Source organism: Suricata suricatta, chromosome 8, assembly GCF_006229205.1.
Source record: "Suricata suricatta isolate VVHF042 chromosome 8, meerkat_22Aug2017_6uvM2_HiC, whole genome shotgun sequence".
Lineage (NCBI taxonomy): Eukaryota > Metazoa > Chordata > Mammalia > Carnivora > Herpestidae > Suricata > Suricata suricatta.
Genome location: NC_043707.1, coordinates 102,943,344 through 102,957,631, shown reverse-complemented (window position 1 = coordinate 102,957,631; position 14,288 = coordinate 102,943,344). Strand labels below are relative to the sequence as shown.

The 14,288-nt window shown below is 40.8% G+C and overlaps 1 protein-coding gene across 4 annotated transcripts in view; it reads left to right on the top strand.

Moving 5' to 3' along the window:
• ELAVL4 (ELAV like RNA binding protein 4) overlaps positions 1–14,288 on the top strand; it is a 90,833-nt gene that overhangs the window by 39,429 nt on the left and 37,116 nt on the right. For all 4 annotated transcript variants that reach the window (XM_029947514.1, XM_029947513.1, XM_029947515.1 and 1 more), the window contains exon 2: positions 1,769–2,009. In XM_029947514.1, coding sequence (XP_029803374.1) covers positions 1,781–2,009 — 229 coding nt within the window. In that variant the 5' untranslated portion in view covers positions 1,769–1,780. The remainder of the gene's footprint in view (positions 1–1,768; positions 2,010–14,288) is intronic.

Below are 14,288 nucleotides of genomic sequence, written 5' to 3'. Positions count from 1 at the left end.
AAGTTGCTAGTTATCAGATGTCTGCTGAGCCTTGCTTTCCTAGTCTACAAGATGTAGAGAATATGAGAATGTGACTCATTGCCTTCTTGTGAGAAGTAAGTGAGACAAGTCACATCAGATGATTGGTAGACTGACTTTAATAAGTATCAGTGATGGGGGTATCTGGCTGGCTCAGTCAGTAGAGCATGTGACTCCTGATTTCAGGGTTGTAAGTTTGAGCCCCATATTGAGCATGGAGATTACTTAAAAATAAAATCTTTTTAAAAAATAAAGATAAATTTCAGTGATGGCGAATTACATTCCAACTTCTCTTCAGGTGGTTTCTATACATCATGTCACCACCTTGCAAGGCAGGTGAAATGTTCTCATTCTACAAGTGAGGAAAACTACAGTGCCTAGCGTTGAAGTCTCTTACCCAAAGTCACACAGCTAGTGAGTAGTAGAGCTTAATTCCATTTCCATAGAATTGATCAATGTCAGAGGCAATGGAAGTCCTATCATGAAGGACTAGTAGGGGACGGTGATTGGATAGAATGGAACAGGGGGACTTCTGGGCTGCATTCAGGGCCAGAAAACTGCAGGCCCAAGCTCTGCCCCAGTTTCTTGTGATGACAGAATTCACTGGATGTCTCTGGAATTCATCTCAAACATGAGAGTTTTGAACTAGATTTTATTTCCTTAAGTGCCTTCTGGCTCTGCAGTTTTATGATTCTTCATGTTTGTCATGCCATACGGGCCTCTATACAACCAGGCTCCCTGAGCTCAAGTCCATTTTCCACATAGAACTTTATTCCTGCTTCATCTTCTCAGTACTACCCCTCAATCCCACCCTATAAAGCAGTGCTGACTGTTCCCCTACTGCATGCCAATTGTCCTACTGTGAGCCATTTGCCTGTCTGTGTCCTCAATACACTGTAAGTAAACTCCTTGAGCCTAGAGACTAAGATTTATTTATCTTTTTTGCCATGCATGCTGCCTGGAACAGTTCACAGATTTGTGGAAATTTTTGTTTAATTAAGTATTTAAATCCACAGACAGTCATTTTTGAGTAAAGTGTGAGAGGATGGCCTCAGGCTGTGCTGGACCTAAGGTAGGGACCTAGAGAGACCTTTTCCTTTAATGGGCTTTATTTTATTAGAGGTCCAGGAGAAACAGTAGTGGAGTGGCTAGGGAGAAGAATGATTGGATGAGTTTGTAGCTCTTGGCATGTGTTTATGAAATCTGAAGTTTGATGTGTGCTTAAGCAGCAGTGAAAATCTAAGCCCTTCCCATATGGAACAGCCCCACTTAATTTAATGCCATTTTACTTTATGAGATAGTTAATAAACAGGTACTGTATTTGATCTTGTGAGCATAGACCTCTATATTTAGTTTTTCAGCTTTAATGGAACTATAATTTTAATCATGATTATTACTTTACATTTTAATTATAATTTGGTGTGGCTTAAGTATACATTTCTGAGAGTGATTGTGTAATGAAAACAGGAATTAGCTTTTCATTAACAAAATAATGGGAGAGTTCCCACTGCATTCTAGTCTGTGTTCAAAATTTATGGGCTGGCCTAAAAATAGCGAAGGGAGTTTAACATTTTGGTTAAAAACATGCTTCTACATTGGATGTGTTCACAACCCGTCTCTTTTGCTCCATCTTGCTTTACCTTGTTTCCTTTCTTTTCAAAATACAGAATAAAATAAAATAAAATCTTGAAAGAGGCTTGTGTCTTTGAGATTTCAGGTTTATTTTTATTTTATTTTTATTTTTATTTAGATAATTAGCACCATGGAGCCACAGGTGTCAAATGGCCCGACATCCAATACGAGCAATGGACCCTCCAGCAACAATAGAAACTGTCCTTCTCCTATGCAGACAGGAGCAGCCACAGATGACAGCAAAACCAACCTCATAGTCAACTATTTACCCCAGAACATGACCCAGGAGGAATTCAGGAGTCTCTTTGGGAGCATTGGTGAAATAGAATCCTGCAAACTCGTGAGAGACAAAATTACAGGTATGGTCTTCTTCAATGTTCTAGGCTCAGGATCAGCAGCTCTTTGTTCCGTTGAACGTGCAGACCTTGGCAGGTGTGCACACACACAAGGTGAATGGCTAATGCACCTGAGTGTCTGCAGTGTGTATCCTGCCTTCAAAGATGGCGTGGGAACACAGTCATAAGCTCACGCATGTGTGTACACTGCATAAAACCATTGGCTTTACATAAAACCATTGGCAGATTGGTAGGACTGGGAAGCAGATGAGATTTTGGAGCTTCCTCAAGCTTTACTTTTTGTGAAATAACCTTTGGCTTGATCCCCTTTTATTCTCAATCAGCCACCCTTTCCCTTTGTTCTACAGTTCTCAGTTCTGCCCTCTGCCTCCCTGTACTCCACACCAGTTTTTATCTATTCCTTTCCTTTCAAGCATTTGGTTTGTGTGTGTCCAGTGTTCTTCTGTGTGTCTGAGACAGTGTTTTAATGGGGGGCTATTGTGGACTTCAGAAGGAGATCACAACTACCAATTGTCCCTGGGGAGAAATAGGCTCTAAGGATGGCAGATTATTCTGGAAAAAAACTACTTCACAATAGGAGGGAGAAGCTTAATGAAGATCTACATTTGAGGTGTTTTGTTTTGTTTTGAGGATACTTTTTGAGAAGTTGAGAAGTCAGAGACTTTTTTTTACTTAATAGTAACACAATACCAATACAACTTCGATACTTGAAAATTTTAGCTTCGGATGTTTTCCTAATCAACAACCTTTTGCTGAAGGCTTAATGTTTGCCGGACACTGATAACTGTATTTCTTCAGGGTGAATTCCCTGTCTCTTTTTGGAAGTGAGAATATTTCTTTAGAAATCTACTGGGCTACATCATGACGGAGCGCAGCTGCTCATCTCTGATGCTTTGTTCCTAAAATCATTCCATCCACCCAAGTATTTGTCATTTTCGAGTGTGGACTTTTGTTTCCTTTTCACTGGACAGTTTAATTGACAAGCAACTGGCCCACATAAGAAAAAGGAAACTCTGTCATGAAACAAGGAAGTTACATCATCTTGGTTTTAAGTCCGAGAATCCAGGGTATACGTGTGCATGTAGCTCTGTGTTCTCCAGTTCTTCTAATTCACTTGTAAATTTGCCTCCCATATAAATTAACTACCTTGCAGGATCATAAAACTAAAATAACTTTGAAAATAAAAGTCACATAACCCTCCAAACATAATTTCCTTATCTATAAAATTGGAAAATAATATTTATCTCAAAGGGCTTATTTTGAGGATTAAATGAGAGACTGGGTAGTATTATGCCTATTGCATCGTGGTCGCTCAGTAAACGGGAGATGTTGTTATTACAGAGGCAGGTAGGATGTTACAAGGAGAGTGGCTGAACAGAAAAATTTTTCAAGGTCTCAAATAGGGCCAGAGCTCTGATGGTCTTACCTGAGTGCACTGTACCATCCATCCTTTAAGAGAATTGCGTGTCCTCTCAGACAGCCAGTGTTTAGATTCCTGAATAATCTTTATATAATAGGATGATAATTCAAACAAAATTAAAACCAGTTAACCATATGATTCTTCCTCCCACTCTTGTATGGAAAATGTATTTTTGGCGTAGCCTTACCTTCTAAATAGGGACTCTGCCAGCTATCTTAGTGAATATTATTAATCACCTTTTCAAAAGAATTCCCTTAGAACTGTAGTGAGATTTTTGAAAAGTACTGATTCATGGTGTTGTTCCTTGTTTTCTAAAGACACATGTTTAAACAAGCAGATTCCTTTACTGAAAGAATGCTAATTTGGTAGTTCACCGAGTAGATTTGAATAGGAGTGACAGCTTCGAAGACAGCCTTTAATTTGGTATACAAAACCAAAATTGTCAACTTTGGTTTGTTTAGCACCCTCTCCAGCACAAGCAGAGACAGTAGCATCTGAGCTTAAAGAAGAAGCTTATGGGTTGAAAGCAGAAATATAATTCAGGCCTAAATTTATAATTATGCACTTTTCAAATTTCAGGCAAAAAAAATTTTTTTATTTGCAGGGAACTTACGGGAATGAGACAAGGAAATATAGAAGAGACCAGAGATATTTGCCCTCATTTGGTAGCAGTGTTTAATAAAAGTAGAACTTGTGGTTGTAAAGAGTGCTTATTAAATTCTTCATTTACACTACCTAATTAATTCTAGCATTTTAAATTAACAGTGAAACTGGTCCCTGCTGTACCATTCCATAGATGCAGCATATTTCCTCCATCCACCAGTTGTTCAGGTTTAATTGACTACGCTAAAAGTCAGAGAAGGAGGGAGAGATAGGGCTGTGGGGAGGTGGGGAAGGAGTGAGAAGCGCTCTAATAGAAGACCCTCTGAGGCCTACATTCGGTGTGAGGTGCTAACACAGGCTGGGGGAGGCGAGGTGGGACTTCAGGCAAGTTGAAAGGCTGCTGCTGGTGGTTCAGAAGTCAGAGTAAATGAGATCATAGGTATTTTTGTTGCCCTGATTTTTAACATCCCAGTCCCCCCTTTTCCTCCAACACCTCCTACAGATCTCAATACTTACCGATCCTGTGAAGTTTACAAGGAGTTCTAAATATCTAGTGGGAGGATTGGGGGGTGGGAAGTGGCAAAGAGATAAGAATTCAAGATTAAGATTTTCCAGCCCAAACCAATCCCTAAGAGAATGGATTCCTTTAGAAGGTTCCAGCTTATCAAATTAAGAGAAAGAGAGACATTCAGAGGAAGAGAAAGGGAGAGAGACTCATTGTTGATGGCCTTGTAGGTAGTAGGCTAGGTGGGTTCCTGGCTGTGGGTTTGTGAATGAATTCTCCGTTTGAGAACACATAGAGGAAATTTGGGCATGGACGTAAGTGTATGGTGCTGAGGACATAATTGCTATCATCTTCAGGTACTTACTCTATGCTAGGCACTTGCTAAGCACTAGACAGACCTTATTTGATTTAACCCTGAGAATAACCTCCATTTTCTTAGATGAGAACACTGAAATCTTGTGAGGTCAAGTAATATCCCCCCGCAACCCAGTTATTACCGGGTGGTGGAGCCAGGGTTCACCCCTAGATTCCAAAAGCCTGATTTTATGGGGAAATATGTGCAGGGTGCCTCTGCCTGTGTTAAACAAAGATCCCCGCCTAACCCTGGCCCCATAACCCAGTGAAACATTTTGATCCTCTGAGCAGCAGTTGCTGGCCACCCTCTGGAGATTCTACCTAATGCACCATGGCTTTAAACTAGACTTCTGTGTATAACAGGAGGCAAAGATAACAATATTTATCATCCTCTGGGGATACAACTCATCCTTCAGAGTAGAACCAAATTTACTGAAAGTGCAGGTTTAAGATTTTGTTACAGTGCTTTTGGACATCTCTGTTACTTATCTTCTCAAAGATATTAGATTTTCTCTTTCCAATTGGGAAAGGACACTTATCAGGATAATCTAGGTACCCAGGGAGAGAAAACATGTCTCCCAAGTGCTTTTGTGTGCAGCCTTGTACACGTGATGGCAAAGGAAGCCATGTTCTTCATTTTTCTCCTTTATCCACCTGCAGACTCTGCTGCTGGAGAGAAAGGGATGTGGTGTGTGGCCCGCCAGCTTTTGTGCAACCTTGGAACTCAGGCAAAAAAGCATCAAACCCCTGGTAGTAATTATATAATTCCCATGAACTGCAAAGAATTGTATTAGTTTCTCATTTTTAATTTTGTTGTCCTTTTGTTTTTTTCAAGCTTTGAGATTGCATTAGAGATGCTCAGTATTTTAGTGGAGGAAAGATGGCTTAGACAGGATACAGTTAGGTGGCTCAGGGTATGTCTTAAAGACAGCAGAACTGGAATGTTAAATTACATTTTAATAATTGTCTATCTCATTATCACCGCTCTCCAAAAGGAATAAAGGAGGGAAAAAATTCCCCAGAAATGAATCGTGTACAACAAACAGTTTTGATCTACCTGTCTAGATTGTGTAATTTTTTGCATTACAGTGATCAAAAAGAATTATATTTTTACTTGATGTTATTCTTCATGTGCCCATACAGTGTAGTTTTTTGGTTTTTTTTGATCCCAGTTCAGGCAAGTAAGAGCTCTGAAGGGAGGGTTTGAGGACAAACTGAACATTATCCATTATAAAGCTGAATGTGTGGAGTGACCAGGGCATGGAACAGACTGTAAGAACTTTAGATGGTTGAGAAAGCGTGAGGTCTATGTTAGCTGGAGCTGCTGGGAGAGGTTTGAAAGATGAGGCTAGGCAGAGGGAAGAAAAGCAAAGGTATAGAGCTGAAATTCCCGTCTAAGAACAAAAGCCTTTTTTATTCCTTTGTGTTTTGGACACAGGAAGTAGAGCTGGAACATGCCTCTTTGGAAACAGTTATCTAATATGAGGCAGCATTGCCAGATGGAGTTAAGCATACCAACAAATGAAGCTGGTTAAAGTTGCGCCCTGACAGACAAAGACAGCATTTCCTAAACCTCAACTCTAACCCATTTCTTTTCATTTTTTTCTTTATAACACATGTCTTCGGCTTAATGTTATCATTCAGTGGAAAAGGCAGAACAAGGCAGAAAGACCCTTCACTGCTGTGGACATCAGGGTGAATGCTTTACCACCACCTTTGTATCTAGAATCACATCTCCAGTTAAAGGAACCAACTCAGTTTTGATTTGGTGATGCTGGGTAACTTCTTTTCTTTCTCAGATTTGTGAAAATGCTATTAATCCTGTGTGACCCTCTCAGTAGGTGACATGTGGGTGCAGCAGCAGGGGGTGAGGGGATTGTCAGGGCTCTAAGGTCAGGAGGCATTGCATGGAATATGGTCTCTTGGGTTAAAAAGAGAAAGGAAAGTGAGGGCTGTGGACTGCCTTATGTTACCTCGTATACTTTCAAGAAACTTGACTTCTAGGGCACTATGGGAATTTGATTGAGTTTTACTTCTGAGATAACCTTATAAACAAAAAAAGACTCTGAAAAATCATAAAATATGAAAGTGCTTTTAATTCATTCCTAAAATGTGAATTCAGCCCTAAGGTGAGTTTATTGGCATACTTTCTTACAACACCCAGCCAAATAAAAATAATAGCAGCAGTTTTTGTATGTTTCTGTGTGCCTTATGTGTGTTTTGGGCATGGTATCCAATGCTTTAAATACAGTAGCTCATTTAAATAGTAAATTGGGATTTCTTGGAGACTCATAATAATAGCCAGTGTTTATTGCGCACTATATATATGCTAAGCACTGTGCTGAGATGAATAGATGGAATTTCATGTAATCCTCAAGATAGTTATTTTACAGATGAAGAAACTTGGACTTAGGAACAATTGAATAATTAACCCAAGGTGACTTAACTTCCAAGTGGAGAATCTAGAACTTGAATCCAGGACTGTCTGACTAATTGTGAGTTGTCCAATTTACAGTTTATCTTTGGCAGTTTCTCTAAAAAAAACTCAGTTGACTTCTCCCTTTTACAAACGAACGCAGCTTATATTACCTAGGGAATGAAAACTTAGTTCAGGGAAAACACAACTAGAGTTCAAAAATCATTTGTTTTGGAAAAAGGCATACTACACATTTAAAAAAATAATAATAAGTACTGATAGTTTTTTAATTAAGCAGGTCACCATTTACCTGAACAAGAAAGAACAGAATGATTTTTTAACTTCAGGTTTTGTCTCTTCACAAACTACTCTTCACTATGTTTTCTTTTTCTTGATTTTCCAACCGCTGTATTAAAATGGATGCTACCTTAAATTTAAGCATAGTTAAAACCCAGTCTCAATTATGCATAATCCAAGAAAATCCCAAGATATTGATTAGCTAAATGAACTTTTCTACATGCACATCAGAGGGTCAGTGATGGGAAGGGTAGAGGAAGTAGTAGCATTTATCAGCATATTTTGCTGCTGACTTTGAAAATGTGTTTGGTACAGTACAACGTGTTTCTTGAATTCAAAGGAAAATCAGGCAGATTTGCATCTGTCATTTTCTTTCTTATCCGCCTGCAGTCATCTTACATGTATTCCACAAAGAAGAATGAAAGAATTTTGGTTTGTGAACTTGGGGAGGGAAATTGATTATTGTTGGGAGTGAATGGAAAAATATTCAGTTATGGAGAAGATTTGGCAGCCTAGTGGGGTTACATAATGGAAGAATAGGGGTCTCCCTTATTAAGGGGAACTTGGAGGTGTCAGAATGCTAAGTGAAAACAGTAAGCCGTGTAATTATTGTGCCTCTTACACACCCATGGGGCAGAGACCTCCCATACTTTCTAATTAGGATCGGTTGGCAACTAAGTGGAGCTGTGAGGATTAGAATTTATACAGGTACATTCTGCTTCTTGTGATATATTTCTTTTCCCATGATATAGGAGTCAGGATTACAGACCAGGCATGGTTTCCTTTTGCCCCTCGGCTATCTCCCTTCATCTCCCCTTCCCTATCAGATGGCTCTGCCCTGCTTCCAAACTCAGATAACCGTAGGAAAGTATTCTCATGTCCCAAGAGAAATGTCTCAAAGGATTTTTACCTGGGATGTGAATCAGGCCTGGGTATTTTAAGGATTTTCTATTTCTGTGCTTTCGCTGACTGTTTGGTTCATAGGACCAATTCCCTGTTCACCCAGCCTCCCCTCCTTCCCCCAGTACATACACACACACCCCCACACACACTCTTTCCCTCACTACTCCCTTCTTTGTAGAATGACCTGGTTGATTGAGACTAAGAACGAAGCAGGAAGGTAATGTCAAACTGAAATTTCCACACATTATCTAAAAATGTAATTCATCAGCTTCGGGGTAGGAGGAAAGTGCTTTCTGAAATGTGTTAATGGGAAATTCATTTTTTTCTTGTCTTCTGGGAGGTGTGGCAGGGTGATTTCTCTTTTCAGTCTGCCTCCCCCACCCCACAACCACCCCATTCCACATCTCTCTTACTGCTCTTAACTGATGAACTCTGTATCTATCTTTATTCCTTGTAAGAACTAAAGATCCTTAAGTTGCCTTTTTATTTTTTCTACAGTCCCCAAATTGAGCTTTGATGGGAGAAGATATTTCTAGTTTGGAGAGAAGATAAAATTCAGATAGAGACCATATATTTGGATAAGGCTTTTATATTTGTAAAACATTTTCATTCAGCCAACAGTATTTATTTAGTGTCTGCTCTCTCAGACCAAATAAATGTTATTCCCTTTCCTTCTCTTCTCTTAAATTCTGTATCAGGGTCAGTGAGGAAGCCAGAGAGGATAAGACATAGTTCATGCAGCAGCCTGCAAGTCTGGAAGGGGTCGGAACGCCTATCACTACACATCCACCTTTGCTGTTTTGTTTGTGTGTGTTTGGGGGGAGAGGGGGATGGTGGTGGTGGTGGTGGTGGTGGTGTTTGTTTTGTTTTTCACCAAGGTCTACCCTTCCTAGCCCTGGCTAGTAATTTCAGTAACACAGAAGGACTCATAACAATACAGTGAAGTTGATGGAATGACTGCTGTGTGTCAGCTACATATTATATATGTTATCTCATTGAAGCTTTATGTCAGAAAGGTATGACCAGTGGTATAATCCCCATTTTATAGATAAGGAAGCCAAGACTTAGAAAGAGTTAGCTAGAGAGTGGGGTTAGATCTGTCTGACTGCAAAGTCTGTGATCTTTCTGTTACTTTATCACTCTGCCTGGGCTAAATGAATATGAAGACATCAGCTATGGGTGGTCAAAGAAGAAAAAGATGACACTAGGCTGGGGTTCTCAGAACAAGTGTCAAATGAACCTTGATCTTGGTAGAGAGCAGGTTGTGGGAGACCAGTCCATGAAGAGGGAAGCAGCTGAGCCAAGCTTCAGAGACATCTTCAAGGATAGTGAATGGAAAAGTCAGGACTATTCTGTGGGTAAGTGTTATTAGTGCCCCCTTTGTGTTGATAAAATAACTGAAGCTCAGAAAGGTTAAGTAATTTATCCAAGGTCACAGCTAATAAGTGCTAGGACTGAGAATTGAACCCAAGTTTGTCAGACTCCAAAGTCTGTGTTTTTTCTACTTTGCTAATAAATAACCCGACCTAACACGGAAGGAGGTGAACAATTTGCAGACTCCCCATGGCGTCTGTGATTTGAGGATCATTGTTTATCTTGCTGAGGTCAGGCACACGTTCTCTTAGTGACTCTCCTGGTACCTGCTTTAGTTTCTTGCTGACTTAGAAGTTTGGTTTTCTGCTTGGCCCTTATTTGGTAGTTGGGTGTCTGGTGATATGTGAGGTCCCATTACCATTAAGTGGATACAGCTATTTCAGTTAATTACTCCAATTCTTATGTCTGCTAATGGAATTTCTCACCACAAACATCTTGGCTCAGATTTAATTATTTTAGTGGTGGCATGAGCATAAAACATATACTTAATAATCCCCCAAATTTCCCTTTGTGTCTGTTTTCAAAGATTTTGACATTCAGTACTTCCTCTGACCCTATCAAAATAGCCAACATATTGAGGCCAATGACCCCCAAAGAAGACTTGAGTCAAGAGCACTTGGCTTATTTCCCTTCCTCTTTCTTATTCTCTTTTTTCTTTTCTTTGCTTACTGTCTGTCCTGCCTCCACTTTTTGCCTTTTTATTTACTTATGTGTCATCTGATTAAAAGAGATTTGAATTGGCTTTGTAAGATAATATGGAAGAGAGCTAGAATTAAAATAGCCATGGGTTTTTTAAAAAGCAAGGTAGAGCAAGATGGGTGTAAAATGAATGATAAAAGGAGAACCAGAAGGAAAATTAAATTAAATGTGGCTAGGTGACTTGTCTGAGAAGTAACCAACCACATAGCCTAAGTTTTCTTTACATCAAGGAAAAATGGAGGTGACAACCCTGATCTCAAGTGATAAGCAGTATCCCAGCCCCCCACCCCCCCATGATCCTCCCATACTCACAGTAGCCCACAGACCTCTGTGGAGACACTTGCCGGCTATAATACAGGATGGGATATGAAGCCTGAAATCACATACATAGAGTTTTCCTTTCCTCATCTTTCTTGCTTGAACCCATATTGGATTGATGGACATGTTTTTTTTCTGGCCAGGGAAGTCAGTGACAGAGAGAAGCTGCCTGACTAGAGTCCCTGTTTTCCCTGTTTTTGTAAACAGTGTGCCAAAGGACGTGTTCTAAAGTGAGCTTCCTTGCTTGCTGCCACCAACGGAGGTATTACTGGCCTCCAGGTCTCTTCAGCCTTCCCCTCTCCCCTCAAACCTTGAGGCTGGTCCCACAGGCACTTCAGTCCTCGACTTGCATCTTCCTGGTAAGGGTTCCTGCAGTGAGTTCTGGCAGGTTCTACATTGCCCAGGACTCTGAGCTGGACAGCGAACAGGAAAATCAAATGTTACTTTCACTTTCTGGTCCTGGCCCTGGAAACTGGAACCAGCCTTCAGCCACCCTTTCCCTTCCCCAATGCCCCTTGCCAGTAAGTGGAGCCCTTCCGATGAGGCAGTCCCACCCTCTAAGTACAAAAGAAATAGAGCACTACCCCAGTGCGCTCTACCATTCCCAACACATACACACACACACACACACACACACACACCCCGAAAGCTTCCTTCTCAGAAGTACCAGATACAGTGCAGTGAACTCAAACCAGAAGTGAGATAGATATTGGGGTGCCTGGGTGGCTTGGTCAGTTAAGCGTCTGACTTCAGCTCAGGCCGTGATCTCACGGTTCATAGGTTCAAGTCCCGCATCAGGCTCTGTGCTGACAGCTCAGAGTCTGGAGTCTGCTTCAGATTCTGTGTCTCCCTCTTTCTCTGCCTCTCTCCTGCTTGTGCTCTGTCTCTCTCTCAAAACTAAATAAGACATTAAAAAAAAAGTGGAAAAGGCCAGTTACCTTTAAAAAAAAAAAAAGAAGTGAGACAAATATCAATGAAATCTTGTGCCATCTCCCAGCCCCTCTCACACACACACATAATAGGTATGTGCCTGGCCTTGGGTAAGTCACTTTTCCTTGTGGACCTCCATTTTCTCAACATACAATGAGAAGATAGATCCTTACCCTGCCTTCCCTTTGCATGGTACTTGGAATGCAAGCCAGCTGACACATGTGGAGGCACTTGTAAACTGAAGCAACCTATGAATGGGAGAGGCCCCTTCTGTCTCTTAACTGCTTCCCTCACCAAGTGTCCTATCACTGGGCCAGCAGATGGATAAAGAGAGAGGAAAGGAAAAGTAGATATCTATCTGTTCCTGGTTCAGTCCTCAGTTCTATAATTCCAAGTAGGAAGTAGGAAATGCCATATGAGAAGGCAAGAGAGTGGAATGGACCCTTAACATTTATTAAGCACCGCTGGATGCCAGTTGCTTTATATTTGTTATCTCATTTAATCCTGACCACAACCCCCAAGAGATTATAGCAGCCCCAATTCTTTAGATGAGGAAACCAAAGCTCACGTTGTTTGAAGTGACTGGCCGAGCTGTCTGTGGACCCATGTCTGTCTGACCACATGCTGCTGCCAGTTGGAATAAGAGACTTTCACAAGAGAGGGCTCCTCACATTCTTGCTGTTTCATCCTGAATCTTGCATGTGGCTGTGTAGGCTGTATTCCAGTAAACCTCAGAAATAGCTACGGTAATAATGAATAGCAGTTTTAGTGGTTCTGGAAGATTGTAAATGAAAGCCTTCAGTTCAGTATTTGAAAATGCCAAGATGATTTCCGAGATTGTTTTTAAAACTAGGCCACCTTTATGAGTGGTAAACATGATAAAAAAGAAGGTTCCACCAAGTTCTCACTCTAGCTATGGAACTTTCAGTGGACCAAACCATTCTGTGCCTCAGATTATTGTACGTACAATGGGAATAATGACACTGGTTCTTTCGACCTTACTGTGTGTTGACCGGAGATGAGCTACTAATGTGCTGGTAAGTCTTTCAAATGCAATATCAATTCAGGATATTACTGTGGTCACCTAGGAGAGAGGACATTGTGAGGAGGGGATTTATAAGGATAAAGCAAATACTAAACCCTTTGTGATAAGCTAGTTTTACTTTCTAGTCTACCTTCCAGATGTTTTGTTCAGTTATCTATGTACATCTCAACAAAAGCTGATTAACTGTCTCAGACATCAGTGTCTAACTGTTATTAATGCTCAAGCTGATCAAATTACAATGCCACAGATCCTACTTGTGCTGTTAATATTAGATTTTGGATTCCGGTCTATAATGAATGATTTTTCCTCCATGCATTGGAAAAATTGGTTAGCAAGGTTCATAAGAAAGTTTAATTAGCAGGCTGTTTGTGAAAATAGTGGTTGTGAGTCATCATTTAGAATGTTGAATTGTTCTTCTATTCCTTGAGCAGCCACATAGGATCCTTGTGTTTGGGAAGCTGGTGTCTGCAGGCTGCCCACTTGAACTGCCCGTGTAATAAACTAATGATAAAAACAGCACATTTTAAATCCCAGGGAGGAAAAGGAGGTGTAGAGTATTTGTGTAGTTGTGTGTGTGTGTGTGTGTGTGTGTGTGTGTGTGTGTGTGTGTGTTTTCCCAGGGAATATCGTGGACCTGCTATCATCTGGAACCGTGCTAGCTGGGCACAGCAGCCTGCTGGGTAAGACCTAGACTGCTTGTGTGAGCATCCCAGTCTCACTAGTTACTAGCTGTATAACAGGCAAATTTTCACCCTCTCTGTGCCTCGGTTTTCTTGTTTGTAAAATAGGGATATTGATAGGATTATTATGAGCATCAACATACAAAACACTCAGAATAGTATCTGGTAAATAGTATATAATTCTTATAACAATTCTGTGAGATATGGGTATTATCAACCTTATTTTACAGGTAAGGAAACAGACTCAGAAAAGTTAAGTAGCTTGTCCAAGGTCACACAACTTCTAAGTGTGAGAACAAAATTGAACCCATGTTTGTTTGACTCTATTTTTTTTTATTTATTTTAGAGAGAGAGAGAGAGAGCACAAGCAGGGGAGAGGGGTAAAGGGAGACAGTCCCAAGCAGGCACCACATCCAGCGTGGAGCCTAGCACGGGGCTCAGTCCCACAACCCAAGGATCCTAACCTGAGCCGAAATCAGGTCAGACAATACCGACTGAGCCACCCAGGCGCCCCTGGTTGACTCTGTTTTTATCTGCAACACTGTTCTGGCCCCCAGGGTACTGTGCCTCGTTACTTAAGCATAGATAATGTGCAAGTGTGCACCTCTGTGTGTGCTCCTGCTTTGGCATTCATACAGCCACACCCAATTATGTTTTGTTTTCTTTGGGTCTTTGGCTCTCTGAGTGAGACTCCTTGAGGGATTGCATGCTGATACACAGTGAGCTAGAACCGGATAT